Source organism: Ischnura elegans, chromosome 2, assembly GCF_921293095.1.
Source record: "Ischnura elegans chromosome 2, ioIscEleg1.1, whole genome shotgun sequence".
Taxonomy (NCBI): Eukaryota; Metazoa; Arthropoda; class Insecta; order Odonata; family Coenagrionidae; genus Ischnura; species Ischnura elegans.
Genome location: NC_060247.1, coordinates 64,952,525 through 64,980,372, shown reverse-complemented (window position 1 = coordinate 64,980,372; position 27,848 = coordinate 64,952,525). Strand labels below are relative to the sequence as shown.

The 27,848-nt window shown below is 36.8% G+C and overlaps 1 protein-coding gene across 1 annotated transcript; it reads left to right on the top strand.

Moving 5' to 3' along the window:
* The first annotated feature begins 57 nt into the window (after window positions 1–57).
* On the top strand, window positions 58–27,816 carry LOC124153876 (hydroxyacid-oxoacid transhydrogenase, mitochondrial). Its single transcript, XM_046527258.1, has 10 exons — window positions 58–291; window positions 438–561; window positions 3,617–3,825; window positions 5,594–5,790; window positions 8,084–8,252; window positions 9,553–9,720; window positions 18,652–18,810; window positions 22,300–22,451; window positions 26,098–26,219; window positions 26,367–27,816. The coding sequence occupies exons 1-10, from the start codon at window positions 239–241 to the stop codon at window positions 26,448–26,450; spliced, it is 1,437 nt and encodes a 478-aa protein (XP_046383214.1). The 5' UTR covers window positions 58–238; the 3' UTR covers window positions 26,451–27,816.
* Window positions 27,817–27,848: the final 32 nt, after the last annotated feature.

Here is a 27,848-nt window from a genome sequence, read left to right as displayed (position 1 = left end):
TTCTTGAATAGGCTCAAGAAAAATAGCAGTTCTTACAGTTAATACCCACTTAGCACGAAAAAGATTGTAATAAAAAAATTCGACATTAAGCCATTGAAAAATATATCAATACAAAGTATAATTTTTTTCGAGCACGGCAATTTCTGGGCAGTGTGGATGTGTGTTGGTGTGTGTGGCTGGTTGGTGTGAGAAGTGAGCGAAGGAGTAATTTTGCGAATCAACAGAAATTGTTTCAGAAATGGGGTCTCGTAAAAGAGTGTTAGATTTAATTCGCGTCGTCAACAGCATTTCGTAAGTTACTAATTATCACATGCAAAAATGCAGTCTCAAGATTATCTGACCGATTTTAATGAAATGATTTATAACCTTGAAAATTGAGCACGTAGCAATAGCGCTTAATCCAGTATTTATAGCTGCAATTTAATTTCCATACGCAGGTGCAAGTGCCCAGCGCATTCTAACACTGGAAGTAGTTATGTCATCCCAAATATATCCCCTGACCACCGATTTCAGACAACATCCGTCAAAGATGAGAAGCCGTCCACGGATTACGCCTTTGAAGTTTGTACATCATTCCTTGAGCACCATACCCGTTTCAACGTGAACTAATAACTACCTAATTCATACCGAAGAAGCGGTATTCGTTTGGTATCTAATAACATGCAACTCATATGTGTCAAATGTAATTAATTGGGATTAGCGTAGGTCTCGATTAAATGAAACAATTCATTCACCGCAATTATGCAATAAAATATTTAATTTTCGTCTGGAGTGAGGTGTGAAATAACTGCGAAAACAAACGGGAAAATAGATGGTAAAATCCCAATTAATTTGTGGGAAGGACTCTACGAGAGTTATCTGTAATGGGTTGGATTTTTGTTGCACAACATGATACTCCGTGTGGTATCTTGATGAAGCATGATGAGAAAAGAGGCACTGGCACTCTTGCTCAGTCCTTTTTAACTACCTCACCTAATCCACTCGATGAGGATCAGATATATTCAGGTGTGACCTTGAATGTAATTGCGAGTAATGAAGGCTGAGGAATGAAATTTAACCTTATGGACAACACCATCAATTCATTTTCACTAGCTTATAGCTGTAAAGCAATGGCAAACTATTGAGATGTTATTTAAGTTGTGCACTATCGTAGGTAAAGCAATGATGCATAAAGTATTGCATAAAATGTAAATCCAAATCAATTCCAGGCCAGCATAACTTGTTGCGAGCTTTGTGGCTGATACCTGGGAGCTGGAACTTTGAATGAACTCATTTTTTTATGAACTGCAAAATTCCCTTTCAATTGGCTGTTTATCATATTTTTGACAATTCTAATGTATACATTGCATTAAGTAGTCATGCATATTTAGAACTGGTTTTGTGTGTAGCTGAAATTTTTTAAAGTATAAAAACTGGCGTTAATTCTTTTATTAGAGGTAATCAGTGTAAATTAAAGTAATTTTGAATTACTTTGTTTTTCAGTAACAGTATAATATTTTTAAGTTAAGCCAACCGCTGTCTCATATTCTGGTTAACCAAAGTTGGCATGATTTTACCCAACCCTCCTGAAGAAAACCCTCAGATTTTAGTCTAAAAGTGGTTATTATCAAATAAGTAATGTGAGTGCCTAATTGAACAATTTGTAGGTATTCAGCGGTACTATTTGCATATTCTTTTCTTAACTTCTGGGTGTTTGTCCTCTGCAGTCATATTAGAAAATGAAATAATCCTATATCAGCCCAGTGCATCACACTGAAGTCTAGTACAGCTTAGAATAGACTAGGCGGTATTAGTATCATATTTGATTTCCGTTAATAATTTCATTAACTAACAATCAAAAGCCTGGAGTAAACTGCTGGACTTAGTGGTCTGATTTGAAAACAGAAATTTAAGGACACAGTGACTAGTAAAACATTAATGTAGTGTATGAATATATGTTAATGAAGATAGAGCTCATTTAGCTCTTAATGGTAAGCCAAAAAATTAAAATGAGATAAGTAGTAGCTTGTGTTAGTGGCAGCATGAAAATATTTGAGTCCTAGTTGCATGGTTTCCTGTTACATAGGAGAACCATATAGTATGAACTGCACAAACAGAAACCCAAAGTAAATTAATTTAAATAGGTAATTTCCTATAGACATAAAGTAATACATACTCTTTGAGTCATCGATTTCAATGAGTTCTCTGTAAATTATGGTGAAGTAAGTCAGAAATCCTAAGTATATGGACAAATTAATTTTTATACATAAGAATCAAAAAGCAAAGGAGAGGCCTAAGAGACTTTGCCCATTGATAATCGTGCCTTAAAATTATTTAATGATCAACTTTATCATCCTTGGGCAATAACTTACTATAAGTGTTGTTTTTTTAATTACTGGTACAAACTTTGTTTAATACCAAGTGGGCTAAAGCGAAGTGGGGTGCAGACATTAAAACTCAATAATACACTAACATCATCCTCCTTGAGAGATAACTTTTTATTCAGTACTCGCATTCTAAATTCTCGAAGAAATCTTTGAAATCTATTGAATGTTGGTCTGTAGTATTTAAGAAATACTTATACTATTGGCTAATTAAAAAATGTACAAGACTTGCTACCTTTCTTTCAATTTCTCCAAAGAAATAATTTGTTTCTCAGGGATAGCTTTCCAAATTACTTCTTGGTCGGTCCTACATTTAATTGGGTTTGGTTGGAAAGGTCTACCGACACTTTTTACAAAAGAGAGAATACATTTTTGAACTTGAGAAGCTAATTGTTTTATACACTTCATTAGCTAAATTATATACATTTAGAGAACAACTATTGCTGCAACAACTAGTTTTATTATGATTAATGGGAGGAAAAACCACTTTTTCTCAACTTATATTTTTAGTTGCCAATCTTCAGTTAAATTTTTTTAAAACTAGGCTCTGCCTATATGACTCAGGCTATCCACCGTGAAGCTACTATAAAATTTCCATAGGTATTACTGTTTTCCAAGGTGCTATTCAGTCCGGAATACATATAAGCATTTTTGGAAAATAATATTGCTCATGGGGGTATAGGAATTACTGACTGTAGTAATAATTTTTAAGTCATGCTAAGGCTGAGCATAATATCATGATGAGGTGATAGAAACTTATCTTCTATTGCAAGTTACCCCAATTTGATGAGGTTCGAGAAACAATCTTCATATTCTATTTAACTGTGCATCACATATTAATGCATGAGGTTATTTCCAGCATTCACAGAGTTGTCTCATCAAAATCCTTTACACTACTCATGTTGAAGCAATTGCATCCTTAGAAAATCATGGAAAAATACATTAGAGCTAAAGTAAACCAAGTGTGAGAGTAATATGAACCCAAAGTAAATTAACTTAAAAAGTAATTTCCGTTGACATAAAACATTGCAAGCACTTAAGAGTCGTCTGTTAACCTGGCATTGTACTGCAAAAATATATTTTTGCAGCACATAAGCAGACCAAAATTCCCTGAGTATTCTAGGTTTTTACAGTTTTCGTGGTCGGGAGATATCCTAATGGATTGTCTCATTAGGCCCTCCTGAGTTTGTATAGTGATTCAAATATTTTACTACCATATAAATGGTGATGATTAAATTTGTGTTCCTTTGCAGATGGCATGTTCTACTATTCGCTATGGCCTTGGGGTAACCAGGGAAGTTGGAATGGACATGGTGAACATGAAAGCAAAAAAAGTTTGTGTTATGACTGATCCACATTTGGCTAAGCTCCAACCTCTCAAGTCAACAGTTGATTCCCTCACCAAGTATGGAGTCAGTTTTGACGTGTATGATAGAGTGAGGGTGGAACCTACCGAAGCTAGGTAGGTCTCAAGTATCACTATGTGCTGTAACTTGCTGTAAATGCATCTTTTATCATGGCTATGTAAGCATCTGATATTGACTACTTCAATGATAATGGATAATAAATTTCATTTGCTAAAAGACCTAAGTAGTACTAACAAACAGTTTGTATTTATCAATTGAATTTTAGTCTAGAATTGAATTCACATTGAAGAGGGTTTTTCCTTATTACTCTAAGGATGAAACTTGCCATGAATAATTTTTCGACTTGACAGTGAAACGTTTTTCGAAGGCGTTTTTTTCACCACAAATTTCATCCATGGTCTATTTGAGTTAGCTTGTGACTGTGCTCTAATACATTTGTTTATGCATTGCCATTGGCATTAGGATGCCAATGGGATGTTGCTATCATATGTAAATCAGCTTTGGATGTGAATCAATGATGAATGATCAATGAAAATCGCCATTTTCTCAGTCTGGGGTGAGCTCTATCATCACCCATCCACTCTAACTGGATTGAAACACCGAGTTTAAGTAAAAGGTTTAGGGGGTTTAAGTAAAAGTGTCATAAAATATGGTTCAGTCAAATTCAATTCGGAGGTCAATGATCAGGATTATACCTTCATAATTCATCCAAAGAATAAGATAAGTGTTTCAAAAGAAAATGACGAAGCTAATATTTAAAGAGGGACATAGTCTTTACTCTCTTAACTTCTGGTGGAAGCGTATTAAATAACAATAGGACCATGGGGCGTAAGTCAAGTTTTTAGTTCTTATAAATGTTTGGTGGAGGCTAGTAGCACTTTTAGTATAATAACAATAATAATCGTCATTGGTTGCATGATTAGAAATATTCTTTTCTGCACAGACAATTGCATCATACATGTACTCACAGGGGAGAGGTAAAATTCGAAATTTCCAAAATAGAGGGTGACATGGGGGGTGTTTCAGAGTCTCATAGGATTGACGGCATCAGAAACGGATTCATTCTGAGTGGGCAAATATGTAACCTAAGGCCCTTATTAGACGAGGTAGCCAGGCGACGTCGCCAGCAACGAACCTGGCTACCCAGCTTGTCGTGGGTCATTGATTCTTATGGGCCTTATTACACGAGGGTAGCCAGCGACGTAGCCACACTTTGGCGACTGACTGGCTACCGAGCCCCGTCGCCACTCCGGTCGCCACTGGCTACCCATACTGGCGACGCTGCGTTGTAGCATACGGAGCTTATTACACAAGGTCGCCAGGCTACTCGGTCAGTACACCTCGCTTGGTACTGCTCACTGTTGTGTAGTGTTCGGTTGTGAGTGGGTGAGTTGCTCAGTATGTCCACGCCAGTTGAGAAAATGCCTACATCTTCTGATTCAGTGGAAGGGAAACGCGGAGAGAAGAAGAAAAAAGAAGAGCCGCAAAAAGACGACCAAAAGAAAAAGCATGAAGAGCTCGTGAAAAAGTGCCAGAAGTTGGCCGACACAAAATTAAGATAACGTTACCACTCACACAACGCACTCCACTATAGTTCACAGCAAACTGAGAGAAAACGGAAAAATTCTGGCTACTGAACTGGCTACTAGGTTTGGTAGCCAGTGCGTCGCCAGCTACCATCGCTGGCGACGTCGCCTGGCTACCTCGTCTAATAAGGGCCTAAAAGCCGTGAGTGTTTGGGTTCCTAAGCTACCACTGTTGTGAGACCCTAAACTGAAGTTGATGAATTGATAGTTCTGGGTTGAATTTTTATTCGTCAATTTATTATCAAATGTCCTAATTGTGAATGCAATGTATCTTAAGTTTGCAGGATGCTACCAAGGTTGCTCGTGCTGGAAATTTTGATGCCATAATTGCTGTGGGTGGTGGATCTGTCATGGACACAGCCAAAGCAGCCAACCTGTATGCTTCAGATCCTGCGGCAGATTTCCTTGATTATGTGAACGCTCCAATCGGGAAAGGGTTGCCTGTTACTGTTCCACTGAAGCCTCTGATTGCAAGTAATGACATTCAATGATTTTACAACTACCTCTGAATCTCAGCCATAATTTCTCTATAATAAATCTTGCTTTCCCGAATATGCTTGCCTAATCGTTTTCCTTGCAGCCAAGTGCATAATACACTAATGGATCTGCTTTGGGAAGATTGTATAACGATCCTGCCTCGGGAAGACTTTTTCTATTACCTAATTTAATATCTTCATTATCTATGGTAAAAAGTTTGCTAAGCATGCAAAATGATGTGATTAAAATTGCCGTTGTTAGAAAAAAGTTCCTTTTTGAGTGTTACGCTCGCGACGTATTTGAAATAATACACTACCATGGCACTGCAATAAAAACGATTTGAATTAAAATTGGTAACATTATAAAAGATGCTAATGCGATATTATTTCACGAAAAAATATAACGCAGATACTATGCTGATGTCACTTAGTAAAACAAAAGCAAGATGCAAGAAACTGCGAAAAACATAACTCACATGGGTAATAATTGCGGCAAAGAAACGGAAAGGTATACACATCTGATGGTCCCTAAGGCCAAAACTACTTAAAAGTGTGAATTTATTGATTTAACGTTCTCAATAATGACTGAGAAACATGAAAAAGGAATGCAGAATTTTTTAAATTGAATAAACTAAAAGTGCAGCATCAGCTCTTCACATATGTCTTCTGTGGCGGCGCCAAATGCATACGACATGGCACCAAACGAGTCAGTTGTTCTCTGAGTTCTTCCAGTGGCCACCAAGAGATGCTCGGCTACCTAGGTGACGGAAGAGAGCACCAGTGCGACTCCGACCACTGATGCAAATAGTTCCCCCTTGTGAATAGTGCATTGTGATCATGACTATTACTTGTAACCGCAACAGAGAATAAGTACGTCCATACGGACAATTCACGCTGAGTATCATTGCATCGTACATCCTACATCATTGCTAAGGTGCGCTACCTACCTTTAGAAGCATCTTGGCAAGAAATACCTCGTACTGCAAGGGTTTTGTCGGGGAGTAGGTTGTAAAAGAGTTCGGTTTCGTCTATGTTATATCACGCGAGGAATACTTCTTAAGATACTTGGGATCGGAGTCCTTTCTTCCACGGGTTCTTTTGTTTTTTTTAATTGCGAAGAGCAAATAGGAAGATAATTAATTTCGCCACACTCATATTACTCTATTAGTTTTATTTTCTTGCTTACACGTGTTTGGTGTTTTTTTGCCATGGTGTCTGCCATCAAATGCTTTCTATCCACGCAACTCATGGACGCGCGGGTGTGCTGCCGACTGCTTTCTGCCGCTCGAGGAACAAAAGATCAAGCATTCGCGAATTTTAATGCCACAATATTTTCACCAAAATGAACTACATACTTATTTATCGAACGAAATTTTACTACATGAATTTGAGACTGAGCACTCCATGTTAACTTCATTTCTAACAGATTGCAAGAAATTACAGAGATAAGGGACTCTTGGTGAAGGTTTTCCGGCGATGGAAACTCTCGCTTTGGCGAGTGCCAACACCAAAAGGGCATCGTAAAAACGAATTTTTTTACTTGCTTATTGTAGGGTCAATTGATGATGCATCGGCTGTCTCTCGTAATGGCAGGGGTCTCGCAATAGCCTGTACTCGCTTTAACGAGGTTCCACTGTAATAATACAAGTAACTTCCAAATAGCACTCTATACTACAATCTGAACCGATTCCTAAAATGAAAATAAAGAAATTTCTTGATGGAAACCTAATGTGCATTTTCCACCAAACTAGTGATTGGTAAAATTTTGATGGTTCTTTTTTATTAGCTGTTTTACTATCTTTATTGTCATGACCATGGAATTAGCATTCAATGTACCCTTCTCAAACTCCACTTGAAACTTTTTTTTATAATACTCTCTTAACTAGAATTGAAAATGTGATTTTCACACATCACTATTTTTACCTCATTAGAATATTTTCCATAGCATTCATGTCATGTATTCTTTAATTTTTTTTCTGGGTCTTAAAATGTGTCATATGTGCATTGTCTTCACTTTATAAAAGATCAATCAATTACTATCTAGTACCATGCTCAATAGTAAAAGGGTTGAGTCACTGTGAGCCTACCTAAGATGTTTTAGGTTTAAATCCATCTCAGTGGGCATTTCATTACCCAGTTAATCGATGCATTTGCTTGTCCAACAGGTTAAATGTAATAAAAGACCATAAGGCCCATATTTTAAGCGTAAAAACTCCTGAATTAGTGCAATATTTAACAAAATATAAGTAAGATATAATTGAAGGACACTACATGGTGTGGTCAATTTGCAGTTCCCACCACCTCCGGTACTGGAAGTGAGACGACAGGCGTGAGTATATTTGATTATAGACCACTCAAGGCTAAGACTGGGATTGCTAACCGAGCACTGCGACCTACTCTAGGAATTGTTGATCCTCTGCACACATTGTCCCTCCCTGAGAAAGTTTGTGTGTACAGTGGGTAAGTTGCATTGCTTCTTGGCTTGTGCTTCTGTCCAATTTGATATGTTAAAAAGGATGTGAATTCTATTTTCTTTTGACTAACTGGCTCTTTTTTTTCATGCCATATTTTTATCAAAATAATCATTTTTCATTTGTGGGCTTTGCTTGCCTTGATAAAGTGGTATTTTGATTGCTTTTTTATTGCAATGTTTGCATAAATACCCACGTTACCAATTTTAATCTATGAAAAATTGCTTTCCTTCTCTTAAATGTTTTTGTTATCTCTTAATTCTATCTCTGATGCCTCATACTTCTTCCTTGTTTTGTGCAGAAAGAGTTTTTGGGAAATTTATTTCTGTACTTTATTGTATTGAAAAAATTATTATCTACATTTGGCATTTGGAAGATACTTTCATTGTATCCTGGTGAAGGTACTCAATGAAAACTGGAGCCCATGGGCTATGAATTTAACATAATACATAGTTATTTTATGTAGAATTTTAACCTGGTCATTTGTATGACATGGGTACATGTGAGAAGAAAGAAAAATTTAAATGGCTACTGTTTCAAAGTGAATTTTTGAATTTTTTTATAACTCTTGAAAAGTAATTCTTGTCACTAACTCAATTGAACAATTTTCAAATTCTGGCCTTAATGAGGGATAGCTCCATTGATGATTAGCATTTGTATTTATAATCTCAAGGATAGCGGCCATGATAGGCAACCCCATCCCTCTTTCTGGATCCTATAGTGGCCATTTAGTTGGTCTGGATGCTAATGTCAGAGTATTATTAACACGGGGGTGGATTAAGATCATTGTTTTGGGGAGTACCTCACGTTCCACAGAGCCTTGATGGTATGAAATACCTCTAAGCAATAATGTGTCGGATATGTGTAGGCGAGTGCCTTTTAGATATTCATCAGTTATTTGTTTACTATTTTTTAAGCTGGTTATCAAAAAAATTTCATTGAAGAGCCTCCATAAAGATTTCCATCTTTTTAATTATTCCAGAAATGATGGGGGGTTTGGAGGTGGTCAATGTATGAACATAATGTGAAAATCTTGGCAATTGACCGTGTGAGCAGTGAAATGATTTTCTGGGCTGTCATTTTTGGAGTACAAAAGCTCAAAAATTCCATCAAATGGTTATCAACTTGTTGAATTTGAATATTTTCAAATAATAATAGTAATGTTAAGTTGAATGAATGTTCTATTTTGTCCTCTAATAGCTTCAGAAAATAAATAGTAATACGTAATTCATACTCAATTAATGTTATGAGAGATAAAAATTTGCTCTGAACGTTTTATCATCTTACAGTTTTGATGTTCTTTGCCATGCCTTGGAGTCATATACTGCTATTCCATACACTCAGCGTTCACCCTGCCCTGAAAATCCTATTCTGAGACCTGCTTATCAAGGACAGAACCCAGTGTCTGATGTATGGGCTCGCTATGCCTTGCAGGTTATGTGCAAGTATTTTGAAAGGTAAATCCTTATCCACATGTTTTGGACTAGTTTATTTTCGGATTGTTTCTTTACCCTCATTGGTTTTCTGGCCAATTTGCTTTTCCAGGCTTGTGAATCAATAAGTGTAGTTTAAATCCTGCCTGTATCCACTGCAGGCTTATGTATGCAATAATAAACTTGTAATAACTAATAACTAGAGGAACAAACTAGATAAATAATAACTAGTATATATGAAATAAATAATAACTAGAGGAATATTACTAAATAATAAATAAATAATAGCTAGAGGAAAGAGAGGGCAGAAAATCATCTATTTTTCTGAGTATAGTCCCTCCTTTTTTGCCTAAAACCTGTGGGAGAAAAGTAAGTGGTGACTTGACTGTGGGCAAGTGAAATCAATTGCAAGTTCCTTGAGTGACTAATAAGGCAACCGGAGCTACAATACCAGGTGTACTGCATGGTAGATGGTATTATTTGCTATTTTGTTGTTTTCAAAGCTTACTTCATTATTTACAAAGCCACAAAGACATATTTTTTTATTTTTAAGGATATCAGTTCAGTTATGATGCGGAGTAAGTGGTAAAACATAGATACTCAGCCAGTACGTGTGGCTTCATCCCCAATAAGCTCTAAATCCATTTGTGAATTCTAGAGTCTACCCTTAAATTACTATTTTATCGTAACCTGGGAGTCACCCCTATGGTAAACTTAAGGAGGAGAGTTCTTTGAATAAAATCATTACGTTGCGAGTCATACTCCTTCTGTGTGACGTTAGATAAACTCAACCTGCTCAACGACAAAAACGATCGTGCCACAAATCCTCACACACACTATTAGACTGAAGGTAGTGACCGGGTCATTTATATAATTATTACATTTTTATTTCACTCTGCAAAGTCAACAGATATATTGTCACCATATTGTAAGACTGCTTTCATCATGCTTCATGTTACACCTATCTAAATAAAACTTACGTAATGCCCCTATTTTTCCTCAAATATCATGAGTTTTGTATAAAAAATACAAAATTTTGCAGAAAATATAATGGTAACAGCTAAATACTGTTAAATATTAAGCTAATATAAGATGGCAAATTGGTTAACCACTGACTGACTCATCAAAATTCACAGCCCAAACTGTGGTAGGTGTGGATATTTGGCTTATTGGATGTAAAAGTGAAAAAAAATTCATCGGGAGGAAAAATCTTAAAACTTGAAAAAGTCGATTAGTTTTCGAGATATATCGACTTGAATTAACATGGGAGCCTTATGGGACTAAAACTTTTTCGCTTTTATTTTGTACTTTAAAACGTTTGAGGAACATGATATTCAATGGACATAAAGTAGATTTTTTGGTATGGTTGTCATGGCGACCAATTGATATTTAGTATTTTTTATTATTTTTTGAACGTTTTCTATGCTTTTCTTATGGAAAAAGTTTAGGATTTTTTTTGACCAACTTGCAATAATCGTACGACAAATTCCTTGACTTATTTGGTGGAGGATTTTTTGGTTGATTTTTTGGCTATCTTGAAATTTTCATATGTCGAAACAATTCCGAGGAATAAACGATTTCGATTTTACATTGTCGTGAAGGGCGTATTTTCAAACTCGGATTTCAGCCTTGAGACATGTGCCATATGAAAATTTGGACTCTTCTGGAAAAACCGTTAGAGGGTACTTCGTACCCTCACGTTTAAGCTCACTTTCGCCGTAACCCTCTTGGTTAATTCATAATTAAATTCCGAAAAATGTCCTGCAAGCGAAAAATCATTGTCGCCATTGTTTTGGGGAGCATACAATCTTGAATATCATAGCAACCGTTCCAGCTACATGAATGAAATTTTTAGGGTAATACTTTTATCAAAATGGTCAACTTTTGCAATGATGACCATTTCGCTCGATCGATTCATGTGCGAGTTATATCGATACCAATCTCCTTGGTTACGCTTAAATCGCTAATAACTTTTTTCTAAATCAAGGCATGAATGTGAAAGTCATATATAATACTACTGTTAATGTCTTTTCTTCGACAAAAGTTAAATCAAGCGAATCGAGCGATTACAGTCGAAGTTATGATCGATAAAAGGTTGCATTCGATTGAGCCATTTTTCAGACCTATTTACATAGTTACGGGGATAAAAATTATAAAAATATGTAAGGGAAGAAATGAATTATGCGTACACATAAATTATTTAGATGAGTATTGTTTCCTAACGAAGATATATCAATATGAATTTATATCTTTTTGTATTAGGTCCCCGTAAGAAATACACGCATCGCCCTATATACGTCACCAATATAAGAACATAGGCGAAATTTTGAAAGCGGGGATAGTAGAGAAGGTAGGAATAACGCATTGACCAAAGAATGGAAGGGATATCAATAGGATTCCGGATTTTACAGTACAGATGTCACTATTGTCTAAAGTACGATTCGATTAGTATAGCAAATATGCAAATTGGCATAACTTGATTAGCGTATACGTTAGACCAATGAAACTTGGTGAACGGGTACATCTTGGTATTCCTCACAATACTCAATTGTAATATGTTTTGTATATGGTCTCACATGCGATATATATCGATTCTACTTTTTCTTAAAATATATCGAATTGCTATAACATGTAGGATTTAACATCCAAGGACATAGTTGACTAGGGATTAAATAGTAGATACCCATAGACTGGATTTCAAACCAATAGCATTGCGGATTTTACAGTACAGATGTCAGTATGATCGAAAAATCGATTCAATTATTATAGCAAATACACAAATTGGTAAAACTTGAAAAGTATACCCGTTGGACCAATGAAATTTGGCGAATGTGCACATCTTGGTATTCCTCACAATGCCCAATAGAAATATGTTTTGTATGTAGTCTAACGTGCGATATATATCGAATCTACTTTTTCTTCAAATATATCGAACTGCTATAACATATAGGGTTTTACATCCAAGGGCATAGTTGACCAGGTATTACATAGTAGATACCCATAGACTGAAAGTTAAACCAATAGCATTGCGGATTTTACAGTACAGATGTCAGTATGATCGAAAAGTCGATTCGATTATTATAGCAAATACGTAAATTGGCATAACTTCAATAGTTTTTCCGTTGGACCAATGAAATTTGGTGAATGGGTACATATTGGTATTCCTCACAATGCCCAATGGAAATTTATTTTGTATGTAGTCTCACGTTCGATATATATCGAATCGACTTTCTCTTAAAATTTATCGAATTGCTATAACATATAGGATTTTACATCCAAGGACATAGTTGACCAGGAATCATATAGAAAATACCCGTAGACTGGAAGTTAAACCAATAGCATTGCGGATTTTACAGTACAGATGTCAGTATAATCGAAAGATCGATACGATCATTATAGCAAATTCGCAAATTGGCATAACTTGATTGCTATATAAGTTGGACCAAAGAAATTTTGGGAATGGGTATATCATGATATTTCTCACAATGCCCAATGGAAATATGTTTTGTATATGGTCTCACATGCGATATATATCGAATCTTCATTTTCCAAATTATATCGATTTGCCTTAACATTTGGGATTTTACATCCACAGGCATTGTTGACCAGGAATTATAGAGTAGATGACTATTAACTGGAATTATAATATACAGCATTGCGGATTTTACAGTGCAGATGCAGTTTAATCGAAAGATCGAATCGATTATTGTAGCAAATACGCATAACTTGAGTAGTATATGCGTTGGACCAATGAAATTTGGTGAATGGGTACAACTTGGTATTCCTCACAATGCCCAATGGAAACATTTTTTGTGTATAGTTTCTCATTCGATATATATCGAATCTGCTTTTTCTTAAAATATATGGAATTGTTATAACACACAGGAATTTACATCAACGGGCAAAGTTGACTAGGAATTATATGGTAAATGGCCATATACCGGAATTAAAATCAAAAGCATTGCGGATTTTATATTACAGATGCAGTATAGTCGAAATATCAATTCAATTATTATAGAAAATACGCAAATTGGCATAACTTGATTCGTATATCCGTTGGACCAATGAAATTTGGTGAATGTGCACATCCTGGTATTCTTCACAAACCCCAATGGAAATATGTTTTGCATGTTTTGTCTCATTAGATATATATCGATTCAGCGTTTTCTTAAAATATGTCGAATTGCTATAACATGCAGGATTTTACATCCGCGGGCGTATTTGACCATGAATTATAGGGTAGATGACCAAACGGGAAGATAAATCAATAGGATTACGACATTTTAACTTCACGTGTCAGTATACTTGATAATTCGATGATTACGGTAGCAAATATGCAATTTTTCGTATCTGTCTAACTATTGATGTTAAACCGAAGAAATTTTATGAATATGTTTATTATAGCATTGTTCATGCTGCACCAATTAAATATATTTGCTTTCCAAGCTCCCATTCGACACATATCGAATCTACGTTTTTGTAAAATATATCGAACTGCTATTACTTACCGAATATAACATCAACGGGGACAGTTGAACATTCTTCGGTTCTTTCTCCAATTCAAGTTTCATAACCGTATTAATATATTTATTGTAATCAATGCGTTTTGTTGTTATAAACCTTCCTTAGATCCAAAAATTGACACCATTGAGAGACATACATCGTCAGAGAAATCCGAACATTACTTCATTATTCGAGACATAATTATTGGGATAATCATTTCATTAGTCTCTGTTCGTTTATTTTCTAAAAATGCTGTTTTTAATTTCATTAAGTTTGCTGTATGCAAACATTATAAATCAAAAATAGGTGAGTAAATCAAGAGGTGATACAATCCTAGGGTAATGGCTGAAATACGATAAATCGCTTAAGTTCATCTACCATACACTATATTTTTTTTATATTGCGTAAATCATTCATAATAAAACGGTTCCCCGAAGCATTGATCACCGTGGTTACTAAGGTGGTCTTAAGTATTGTTGACAGTGAATGAGCGTATTGCCCGCATATTTCACTCATTTAAACGATATTTGGGGTGTTTCTTTCGCTTTTTGAACCACTTATGGGCACATGACTCGGAAACATGTGACACAACTATGTTCCCCCCCCCCCCCCCCCCCCTATTTACCCGCTTGATGAATTCAAGCGCCCAATCGACTCGTTAAGAATATAAAGCTACAGCACACTCCTGATCATCTAACTGCAGTTTATCCCTGTTGTGGTTAATCCATGTTGCGACTTATCTGTGTATGAGTTTTACACTTTTCTGATTTTTCTGCGATCTTAAAAAAAAAAAATAAAAATGATGCAAAAGCACCAGTATATTTGCATTTTAATGCTAGGCTACAGCAGACTTATTATTTCCATTAAAATTCCCTTCATAAAATGGAATAGGGTAGTTTCCTTCATCAAAGAAAACGAAAGGCATTGATTGCGATTCGTTACCCACCATTAGGGTATTCCTAATATACAAATTATTTGGTTTTAGAAATCCCGGTTTAGACGAATGGCAATGGTAAATTTTAACAGCATTTGAAAAAGGCCAGATTGGCGCCCATGCGATGCCAATTCACGTGACGTCACAGGGACCTAGTTTCTACACGAGAGGATAGGAGTTATACATCGTCTGAGGTTACCAATGCATGCATGAGGCACAGAGCTCAGGGAAACATGTCTTAATAATCACCTATTAAAACTGGCTAAGGTCGGAAAGTTTTCTTTGTTTGATAAGGTATTAATAATCCTTATTTAAGCCAAGCGCTACCAGCTAGCATGGTACTCAGCTACCTGCTAGCATCCTGTGTCGTATCAGCGCTCAGAGCTTCGCCCCAAGGTCACCTCACTTGCGGCAGCGGGAAGCAGAACAACGTCACGCGGAGTTTTTCCTGGCATTCATACTTACCCGTCGTGTTTTCCCGTGCTTGAAAATTTTCACTTTTCATTTAATCACGAAAAATAGATATCGTCATATAAAAATCTAAAAGCGTGAAATACGTACTCCAGGAGTAATAATCTTTCGATTTAGGCTATAAAAAAATAATAGGAAACCACCCTATTGTTTTATTTACTTGCTGACAAGGAATGTTTCAGGTCTACTTGGACGTCTGCTCTAGCAGTGCTGACGACGATCAGCTGTGGGAAAAAACTCTGGATTATTTTTTAAAGATTCTTCAATGTTTAACCAATCGTAACTTAGGAAAAGTGTTTTTAACGATCTTTAATTGCATATTTGATATCGCAAATTGCTGTGGCCTCGCATGCAGTTGAATACGGCCCAAGGGAACCGGAGAGTTTGTCGCACTTGAGCATGTTTACTCTGCGATGAGTCAAGGTCAAACTTGAGAGAAAGGGAATACATGAGACTCTCGTTATTACGAAGTTCATGGGACCGAAAAACGAGAGGCTCGTAAAAACGAAGTTTGCAATAACAAATTTCGTACGAACGTTTTTTTAAAGAATCATAAAAAAACATACTTTTTCAAAATTTCTTGTGTTTTTGCAATCTCCCGCATTTATAATCTTCAGAGACAAGTGTATAATATATGTGATTAAAATATGCTCAAGTCCTCGATATATGTACAAAGAAGATGCATTCTGAGACCTTGCTCGTTAATTGATAAACCTAGGAGAGTGGTTATCCTCCAGAATGCAACACTACATCACAATATTGCATTAACTTACGATTGTGATGAACTGATCTAGCTTGCAATGTAGCCGGAGCAGAAAAAAATCGCTGTCCGTGGGAAGGAAGAATGGGCGAAACGCTGGACAGTTCCTGACTTCACACCGGATTAAATGATACTGTGTTCAGATTATGCCCAATGTGCGAGTTACTCCACACCACGTCGTGTCGCATCAGCACTCTCCAAAGATGCCAAATTTGAAATTTTGGGCACGCTTGAATTTTTCGAATTTTCTTATCCCTAAAAGTTCATAAATCCAATGTGCGTAGGAAGAGGACTAACTTCATGTTCAATAAACAAGCGTTAATGAGTGGGTCACCACAATTCCACAGGAATGAAGCTTATTATATGATGTTGAGTGCATATTGAAGTATCTCTCCTACTGAAGAAAGAACCAAAATTGACACTCTTGGACACAGTACAAGAAGAGATCTTAAACGTAGATCAATGATGATAATGTAGCAAAGTGTATATCCACCTAAATGCCATTGCTTTTTCACGGAACATAAATTTTACCGTAGTAATAAAGTTCAGTTGACAATGTCCCATGAGTCTTGGTTTCCTGTAACTGCTGCTGTGCGATAGCATGATTGCATGCCCATTGCCTTCATGGGAGTTCTGTGTTCCTGTTTTCCTAGCATCGAGGTGTGCAATTGTGCTCCGTGATCACATAGCAGTTACATCCCAGACAACTTTTGCAAGTCACGACTATGCAGCGTGGTGCCTGACAGTGTCGTTTCCAATGTCACACAGTGGTTTTGAAACATTCGTGGAAATCACTTTTCTGAATCCGTGATCTTGCAGCCACAGATGTGTGGTTTTCGGGAACCATGTATGACACGGAGCAGTAGGAATGCGATTACAATCTCATTTTTGCCACTAAAAAGATCACGGTCAAGAAAAGAAAGCAGTTAATGATTCCAGAAAGCAATCTAAAATAACAGATGATGTGCATAAGTAATATTCATTCGAATTGGATGGATGAGGTAGATACTTTGTGGAGATCCATTATGAGATATGAATTGAAACACTTTGCACTTTCCACATAAAATTTTTATTAAACTAGAGTCGACATGTTTCCCTGCACTGCAGCATTATCAAGACTAAACCAAGAAATTAACCATACCAATATATACACACACAAATTGTTTGCGAGTGTGCAATTTGTGTATGTATATTGGTATGGTTAATTTGTTGGTTTAGTCTTGATAATGCTGCAGTGCAGGGAAACGTCGAATCTTGTTTAATAAAATTTTTATGTGGAAAGTGCAAAGTGTTTCACTTCATACCTAATATTTAATCATTTGATTTATACGAATTATGAAAATTAAATGCTATTCCAGTGAAAGTTTGGATTATTCGTGTTTTCTGATTATTCGTGCTGCCTCTCCCCATCATTAGCCCAGATAATCGGGAGTACCTATGCTGTATTAGAAAAAATTAATCAAATTTCACAAACTTTGAAACTGCAATCTAAAACATATAGTGTGTATTACCATTTATATCACTTTATTTTTATGTAACTTAATGTTATTTACATGCAAATAGAATTAACATGGCACATGAATTCATAATGGAGATGGCAATAAATATGCAATCAGATGTTTCAAAAATTCTAATTGATTTTCTGAATTGAGGAGAAATATTTCAATCGATACAATGGTAAAAATGAATTTTCTTTCACAAAAAAAATTTCTAATTAATTTTCTGAATGAAGGAGAAAAATTTTAATCAATGCATTGGCAAAAATGAATTTACTGTCACAAAAGTCTGGTTCTGTTTTGCAACATTTTAATGAACAATGAACGTTGTGAATGATTTGAACCCATGAAGCTACAAAGGATGGACTTAATGCTTGTTTTTGGCACAAGACAACAAGGATTTGCACTCATTTTGAGAGAAGATGTTGTGGCTGAGTGAGCTGGAAACAACTTGCTGCATCAAATGTTCATTACGAAGCAAACTTGTCAGTCTCACTATTCCTAGCTTAATTTAAATATTAAATATTTTCCAATGAATCTCAGGATGATATAATTGAATCTTATGTATAATAATGCTAAATAACATTATTAGAGGCTCTTACATCTAGGATATGAACTGCCTTAAATTTTTAGAGACAATTATGGATACTGAAAAGTACTGAGGAGCAAAATAAGATCTAACATTTCATTTTGTTGTGCATAATATATTTTCTATTCTGTCTGATTTTGAATTATTCTGTTGTGAGTCATCCCTTCCTTTGTTGATGAGAGTAAAATTTACATTTTTTTAGAGCTGTTTACCGTCCTGATGACATTGAGGCTCGCTCACATATGCATCTAGCAAGCACAATGGCTGGTGTAGGATTTGGAAATGCTGGAGTTCATCTCTGCCATGGTCTCTCATATCCTATTTCCGGACATGTTCGCAACTTTCAGCCTAAAGGTTACAGGTAATTTATCTAGTAATAACTAATATTAACACTCTTAGTGCGGTTTGCTGGTACAGTGGAAGCCCCTTACAACGAGTACGGGATATAGCGACAAGCTCGAATTAGCGACAGCTACCCAAGGAATCATTTTAAACCCTATGATTTAAATGTAAAATAAATTCGTATTAGCGATAATGGCTCGATTCCTCTCTTGCGCCATTCGTAATTACGACAGGTTGACTTTTTGACCACGTGCCACATCTCTGGAATTCAATGCTTTTAAAACGGCATTTTTTCCGCCAACGTCGACGTCCACATGTTCCATATTCTCCTATTCTTCTTTCCATAATAAATTTCTCGAGTACACATTTCATTGCTCTTTTGTCATCTCCCTCCCGCGCCTCCGCAGTGAGATTAAAAATTATTCCGCCCGTCTGCTTGCACCATGGCTGGTAAACGCAAGTCCTTGGATTTAAAAACTAAAATGAGAATTATTGCAGATTGTGAAAGTGGAGAGTGTTCAAAGAGTGAAATAGCGAGGCGATTTGGAATTAATACATCGACATTGTTCACTATTTTAAAGAAAAAAGAACAAATTCGTTCGGCAGTGCTTAAAGAAGGGCGTCCAAGCACCCAAAAACACCTGCGGCCCGGAGAGCATCCGCAGCTAGAAACTGCTCTTTTCTCGTGGTTTTGCCAGCAAAGAGCCGCAGGGATTCCTATCACCGGCCCAATGATGAATGCTGAAGCTGAGTATTTGTGTGAGAGGCTTGGTGAAGACAATTTTAAGTGCTCGGATGGATGGTTTGCACGATTTAAAAATAGGAAGGGGATATCCCTTCACAAACTATCCGGTGAATCATCAATTGTTGATGTTAATGCTGTGGAAGGCTGGGCTCCGGTCCTTAAAGACTATTTGGACAATTACAGCCCCTGTGATATTTACAACGCGGATGAGACGGGCATATATTTTTAACCTTCTCCCGGACAAAACTCTCGCCACTCGAACGGACCCCTGCAAAGGAGGGAAGAAAAGTAAAGACCGCGTAACTGTTCTTTTATGCGCCAATATGGATGGTTCGGATAAGTTAAAACCGTTCGTGGTGGGGAAATCCGCCCATTCCCTATGTTTTAAGGGAGTTAAAACTCTCCCTTGCACTTACGAAGCAAATAAAAATGCTTGGATGACGGCTGCTATCTTCACGCAGTGGTTATGAGCGTTTGATGCCAGGATTGGTGAAAGGAATAAAATAGTACTATTATTCATTGACAATTGCCCAGCCCACCCACCAATAGAACTAAGAAACGTTAAAATTGTGTTATTGCCGCCTAACACTACGAGCGTTCTTCAGTTCCAGTCAGCATTCCTATCAAAAAGTGTGCGCTACTCCCGCTAGAGGTCTTTACATCCGCTGATATTGCATCTGATTGCGTGAATCTCTACGAAACATAAATATTGCTAACAGACAGACAAAGAGTGGACTTCATTTATCATTTGTCCTTATATTTATTTGAAACAGTATTTCACCCTTTCCACCGAAGATAATTGATATGACTAATATGCTTTTAGATGCCGTAATGCTGTTCGGTTTCATGATTCCGATGGCATTTGAGTCGGCTGATTTGAAACACGATAGTAAACCATTCATACAGGCAGACTTGAAGCATAAGAAGATTACTTCCACCTTCATTCCGCCGTAAACCTGAAAAAGATAGAATTGCAATGCTCATGTGGAACCCTAAAATTTTATCACGCTCCTTTCGTCACCCAATTGCAGCAGTCACCCATCATTTTCATTACTACTCGGAAAGATAGAAGGTATGAATTTTTGAACAGATTCCGAAGTTTTAGCATTTAATAGTCTGATGCATAGCCATAACTGGTAGTTATGACATGTATATTTGGAGCATCCAAGAAATAAGGATAATAACAGCTCATAATGCACAGTTCAGTACGAGTGAGTCTGAAGCTGGGACTTTTAAAATCGACTTCTTGATGCCTCGGCTTATAGCATCCTGCATAATTACATATGATTTGATCATAGATTGCATGTGAATATGATCATTAGTGAATTAAATGTTCAAAATAATGATTTAAAACGGCTATCATGCTGCAATTTTCGCCTGTCAGCAGAAACAGCCGTGGTGACGCCTGATGAGTGATTTTTTTGTGACGATGAGATTGCATTCGGTAACAACGACAACTCACTATAGCGACAGATTTCTCTGTTCCCAACAGCTGTCGTTATAAGGGGCTTCCACTGTATATTGGCTTGCTGCAAACATATTGTAAAATTGTTTGGTCTTTCAACAAATTCAATTGATCAGTTCCAATTCAATATTCATGAATATGAACTAGTATGTTCCCTTAACCAATGGAAGTTGTACCTCATTGTACTTGATAATGACCTAACGGTTGAAACGCGTAGCACTTTAAATAAACCTGTGAAAAGTGCCATCTCTATTTTCTTTTAATACGTACAGGATTTCATTACACTAAATTTTGCCTGCTTCTGTTACTTTTATTCAGGATACTGAAATACTGTTTTGTGTACTAGTTGTTGGATCAAATGTGTTAAACTAACTTTAAAATTGAAGTTAAAATTAAAAACTTTGTCATTTTTAAGTTAACTTTGCCAAAGATTAGACTACTCAATATTTTGTATGCCTTATAAAATATTTAGATGGACTCTATATTCATTATGGTGCATTTATTTTCACGAAATGATTACTACCAATAGATCATTGAAGTCAACGATGGCTATGAAACCTTTTTCAATATTCTTTGTAACTAGGCATGTTAACAGGTTAAGCTCTTGAGTACTGCTATCGTCATTTGAAATACAGTGAAACCTCGATTTTACATTCCCCCATTATACAATTTCCCTGATTTTGCACAGTTTTTATCAGGTCCCTAACAACACCGCCTTTAAATAATGATACTCTATTTTACAATGTCCTCAATTTTGCACTTCTTGTCAGTGGTCCATTCAAAAGTGTAAAATAGAGGTTTCACTGTAGCTACCTTCATTTAATTCATGGCTCGTCGACTTCTTTCCATTCCATAGTCTACATCCAATTTCCAATCTGAGTCATCCACCATTGATAAGATTACTGAAAGCAATGTCTATGGGTTAAAACTAATAAATAAATCTTCAAGCAATTTAGGTATGCATTCATGTAATTTTACTCATCTCTCACAACAAAAATTAACAAAATCCTAAGCTTCACTTTGATTTTAAATGTACAACAAGCAGTTGTGCCATCTATTTTCCAAATATATGCACTACAAACTGACAAAATATGCTTGAAGTGCCTAGGTTATTTGTTTAAACATGCAATTCAGTTGTCTAAAACCTCTTTCTGTTCCAGTATGCAAATGTGTGTACACACATAAGCTGGAACACATAAGCTGTGGACTTACTGTATAATGTATCTATGTACATCCTTTTACGTAGTAACAAATTCATGCACTTGCAAACCCTAGTGAATCTTATCTTTTTTATTCAGTGATGATCACCCCATCATTCCTCACGGTTTGTCTGTTGTGATGAGTGCACCTGCAGTCTTCAGATTTACAGCATCCGCATGCCCTGAGCGGCACTTGGAAGCAGCTCAGCTCTTGGGATCTGATACTACTAATGCAAAGAAGGCTGATGCGGGTAAATATAAATTTGATTTTTGATAGTTTATCTCTTGGGTTCTATTTTTATGCTTCTAAGAAAGAAATGCAATACTGTGTAGGCGTTTGTAAGAGGCGCACCCCTATTTTTAGCATCGGTGCTGAGGTAAAAAAAATGCTGATTTCTTCTTTCCCTACCGTGAAGAGTTGCATAGGTATGCCTGGATTGTCAACAATTATCAAGTTGTCCCCTTCAATACTAAAGATTGAAGTGGCATTTTGAACTAAATATTTACGTAGAATCATAGGTCTCATCAATGATTAAGATCATTTTCACTGACCTTTATTCTATGTCGCTGGTATCATCGTCCTCTCCAGCAGAGGTTTCCTCGTCATTGGTATCCCAAGTCATACAGTCTTCGCTCCATCCAAATTATTAGTAATGCAGCACTTCTTGAAACTTTTTACCACGAAGTCTTCAGGAATCAACTTCCAAGAACTAATGATCCACTGGCATATTTGTGTTAGACTTGGTTTTTTCATTCTTCCTGTTGGTGTTGTTTCATGCACCGTGCCTGCCATCCACTCTGTAATGCTAGCTTTGAAGGGGCGATTTATACACACGTCTAGAGGCAGCAAAACTCTAAAGTCATCCCCCCAGGAATAATTACTTGGTCAGTTTTACGACTGGTGAGATATTTTTTCACGCCATCTGTTAAATGCCTGCGAAAACTGTCCAGGACAAGCATATTAGGAAGGTTGAGCAGAGCCGTTGGGCGACATTCCCACACACACCTAATCCAATGTAACACCAAACTATTGTCCATCCAACTCTTCTCTTGAGCCCGAACAATAATGCCTGGAGGTAGCTTTTCTTTTGGGAGGTTTTTCCTTTTAAAAATCACGAACGGAGGAAGTTTCTTCCCATCTGCCAATTCTGCAAGCATAACAGTGCACCGCTGTTTCTCTCCTCCTTCAGTTATCATCAATACGGATTTTGCTCCTTTATCGTTGACTGTACATTCAATTGGAATTTGTGGTACACTGGTACCTGATCTTCATTTCCAATTTGGCCTAACAAGTACGATTTTTTTGTCTTAGGCCAATTACATACCATTGAAAGTTGATCAATTTCTCTTCATACATTTCAGGAAGGCGCTGCGAAATTGTCATCCTTCTTCTAATGGAAAAGCCATTCCGTCGATAAAATGCAGGAACCCATCCCTCACTTGCCCTAAACTGATTACGGTTGATCATCTCTCTGGCTGTTTCAAGCGCCTTAAAAACACACATTTCTGTCGACACTGCATAGCCAAATTGCCGTCTATCCCTGATGTAATGCGCCAGCCTCCTCGGCAGGATCTTCTTCCCCTATTGGTCTGGAGCAATGCGTCCTTCTCATTCCTCCATTTTCATATTCATGATTCCGGCACATCAGACTTTTGTCCGGCTGCACGATTCCCTTCTTGCTCAGCGTCTTTAATCACTTTCAGTTTTTCTGCGGCCATAAAAGAGTGCAACTTTTTTCCCTTATTTGTCATTAGAACAGCACTGACCGATGGTAGCGCATGCATTGATATTCTCAGCGAAAATTCATAAATTGCCAAAGAAGTTGAAAAAGAAGAAGTTGAAAATCCCGGCACCTGCACCTGCCGCACGGCCAATCGCTGTCCTTCATTTGCACCCCACACCTTCGCCTTTGCTTAAAAAGTAGTCTCTATGATATGAATCACCAGGGGACTTTTGTCTATCCCCGGCCGTGGATATTTTGTAAACAGTCTTGGATCGTTTACCTCCCCCTTGTCAGCTCCTGTGGCGAGTGTTGCCGTTCTCAAGGATTATGGGGATTCCCAAGTCTGGCCTCTTCGGCCGACACTTTTCTCCCATGGACTCCATCAAGGGGTATTCATTCATACCCTTCAGCATGAGGGCTCCCTGGCAATACCGTTACTCGAGGGTCAGTAATTCTTCCTCATTCAATCCCTTTCGCTTTCGGTGTGGATGTCATTGGGTTTTTACAATCAGTGTTGAAAGCCGGGAGCGTGTGGACGAAGATGATCGTGCCCTTTGTCAGATGCTGGAAATAAACTCACATTTGCTTTAAGTTGTCCTCGCCTTACATTTATCATAACCTGGGGCACACGACCCTCGGGCACATGTTTAGGTCCTTCATGCCAGATTGCGGACAATTAATACTATCATTTCTGGACATTTTCTTAATCCTACCACCAGTTCCGTAAGCAGCGTGAGGATTAAATGTAACCGAACCAATGGAATGGAAGCATGGAACAATAAGGGGTAAATATTCACGTCCAGTAATGCTAAGTGGAAGCAAATGGGAAACCTGAAAGTGGGAGGGCTCACGGCAAAATGCCGCAAAGTTCAGTTTCTGTGCTGTAGGTTTCGCATATAATTTACCAGATTAAACAATTTGGTAACACTCTATTTGAGTTTTATCAACAATATAATTTTCAATTGCAATAATCCTTATAATAGTGTCTGAAGATGCCTTTTGAAAAATTATGCCAAGGGTGCAATGGAAATTACTCAGCAAGACAGTTGTTGGCTAATAACCAGATATCCTTCAAATCTAAAATTTTCTCTAATTTAGATGTGCGATTGCTGTAATTTGCAGTTTTAAATGCTGGAGGATGCCCGCTAGCGTGCTCACTGTAGGGCTGACAAAAAAACCCCCGCGATCTTTTCCATGTTCACCTCCGACGTATCAACGCGGCTCAATGCTTACGAGTATACTTATGAGTAAAAAAGGCGAACAGGAGAATTTTAAAAATATGTCACTAAAGGAGAAACTCCCCTGCCTCCTGTTTGTTTTTGACCTTGGTTTTTAGATGACTGACTCACACTGAAAACCAAAGCACATGGACTTGGAAGGGGAGGGGGGGAAGATAAAACGTTTGTGTAATAGGCACACCCCATGTCATTTTCGGCTGCTATTTCTGGGAAAAAAGGTGTGCCTCTTACATGCGCTTATATGGTAATTTTAGTGAAAGGAAGCCAGTCTCTGTCCAAACACTTGAAGCAAAGCTAGCCCAGCTCTCCCTGCCAATATCTGAATCCTCCTCTATACAAACTAGATGTTGGTGCCTATGCACCGTGCTGATGGCCCTTTAGGGTCAAGGCAATTAAATGATCTATCAATATTATAAAGGATTCATACACGAGTTTGATGATAGCGCTTCCTGTCAGCAAATTTCTAAACCTTCCGTTCTCAACAGCTCTCGCTGAATCTTCTTGACTTGACATTTGTAATAGTACTCGAAGCACGGGATTTGAGATCCAACTACTCAGCACAGCATTAATTTGTAATTATGTATGGTTTTAATGATACGGAAAAGACCAAAAATGTACATTTATCCTAGAGTAGCCGTCATTGCTAGATTTCAAAGCCCATGCATGCATATTGACGGAATACTTCAGATAAGCAACTTCAGAGAAGCTGGTAAATTTGGGCTAAGTGTATTGGTCCTAACATGTCTTAATACGAATGAACTGTTAACTGTTCACTGTGGGTATTCCCATTATACATCCTGTTGCTGGCGCTACTGGGTAAAGATTAAATCAGCATGCATTTTATATCTAATGTGATCCCTAGTCTTAGTGCTGTTCATAACCTTCAGTTAAAATTTTGTGTTATGATTTTTTTTACACTCATCATTTTTCTGCAGGTCTTATTTTGGCTGATACCGTGAGGAAGTATATGCAGACCATGAAGGTTGAGAATGGCTTAGGTGAATTAGGATACAACAAGGATGATATTCCATCTTTGGTGAAAGGAACTCTGCCTCAGGTATTTACCTTTTTATCCTCCTTTTTAATGATCACAATTTGCCTCTTACATGAATCTAAAGTTCATTTAAAATGGCAGTGTTTTTCAATAGATTGTGTAAAGTTGTCTACTTTTACTAATTTCATTTAAATATTCTAATATTTTCAGCACCGTATCACTAAATTAGCTCCAAGACCACAGTCTGAGGAAGACCTGGCTTCACTCTTTGAAAACTCAATGAGTGTGTACTAATTGAAATATTGTTGGGAAAATATTATGGAGGGAAGATATAGCCTGGTTATGTACAAATACTCTTCCAGTTTTGGAGACATTTACTTTAAGAAATGTGCTCAATTTACATATGTGGTCATTTTTACTTTCAATAAGTAGTAACGTGAGATTAAGAATTGTGTGAGAAATTCAGCCAATGGGTTGGCTAAGTATGTGGTGATTGTGAGGGAATACTACACATAGGAATCCACACATTAAATAAGAGATTTTGATTGGACAATATGATAGGCTGAAATTTGACTGAAAAGCAATTATTATGAATGGGATAACTTTTCTTTTTGGTGCCAAAATGTGTTGGAATAATATACATATCTTGCAATTGTCCATTAAGGAAGAGAGTTTAGAGAAATTAAATTTTATACCAATCAAACTTGTCTATAAGGTACCCCTCTATGTATATCATGTTGGCACCAGGTCTGTTTATATGAATTTGCATTCCATTATTTGAATTTATCCTCCCACTTGTTTTTAATGCCAAAATAGAGTTTTTTGTCATATTTTACGTATCTTTTCTTGTTGATATGAAGTTTTTGGTTGAATTTCAATTATGTATGTATTCATTAAAATTAAATTTTTATGCAATGTAAAGATTGTAAATGTAACTAAAATCTGGAATAATCAGTTGATTAGTAATGCTGTTTGCTTGCCCTATCATTGTAGCTGCTATAGCTCCTCATAATGCAGCTGATTGACTCTCTAATGAATTTTTAGTATGTATTTTAAAATGTGTGCTGTTCTGAAAGTTATTAAATCTGCAGTGGCAGGTTAATATTTGAAATAATCACAGCCATTACTCATCAGTTGATAGATGTCAATCTTTCTCATGATGTGCCTTAAAATGGAATCTCATGTGCCATAATGGAACTACTTCCATGTTTTTCTGACACAGTCAACTTTATTATAAAAGAAGTGTTTGTATTGTATGCTGCGTCCAAAATTATAACTCTGTAGTGCTAAAAACATGGTGAGTTAAGGTGAATTGCATAATTGTGCATCTTTTGTATTAAAATATCTCCACCTTTCAAGTGATGTGCCTTAAAAAGGAATCTCATGAGCAGTATGAGATTTAATGATTATTGGAACTATTTCTGTAATTACTAATTTCTCAGAAAATTTAATATACTCACTGATTAACAGTGTCCCAATGTTGGTACTCTTAGAGTTTTAAGTGTGTAAAATAACCACTTTAAATAGAAACTATTATAAAGTAAGTAATACACACCATTACTGCCCACCAAATGTTTCACATATGTATATGTACTTGTATAAAGCCTGTAATAGGGTCAACAAGAATAAAGTGCTGGTAATTTAATTACCTCAAAATTCATTTTGATGTATCTCTATTATTTGATAAAACTA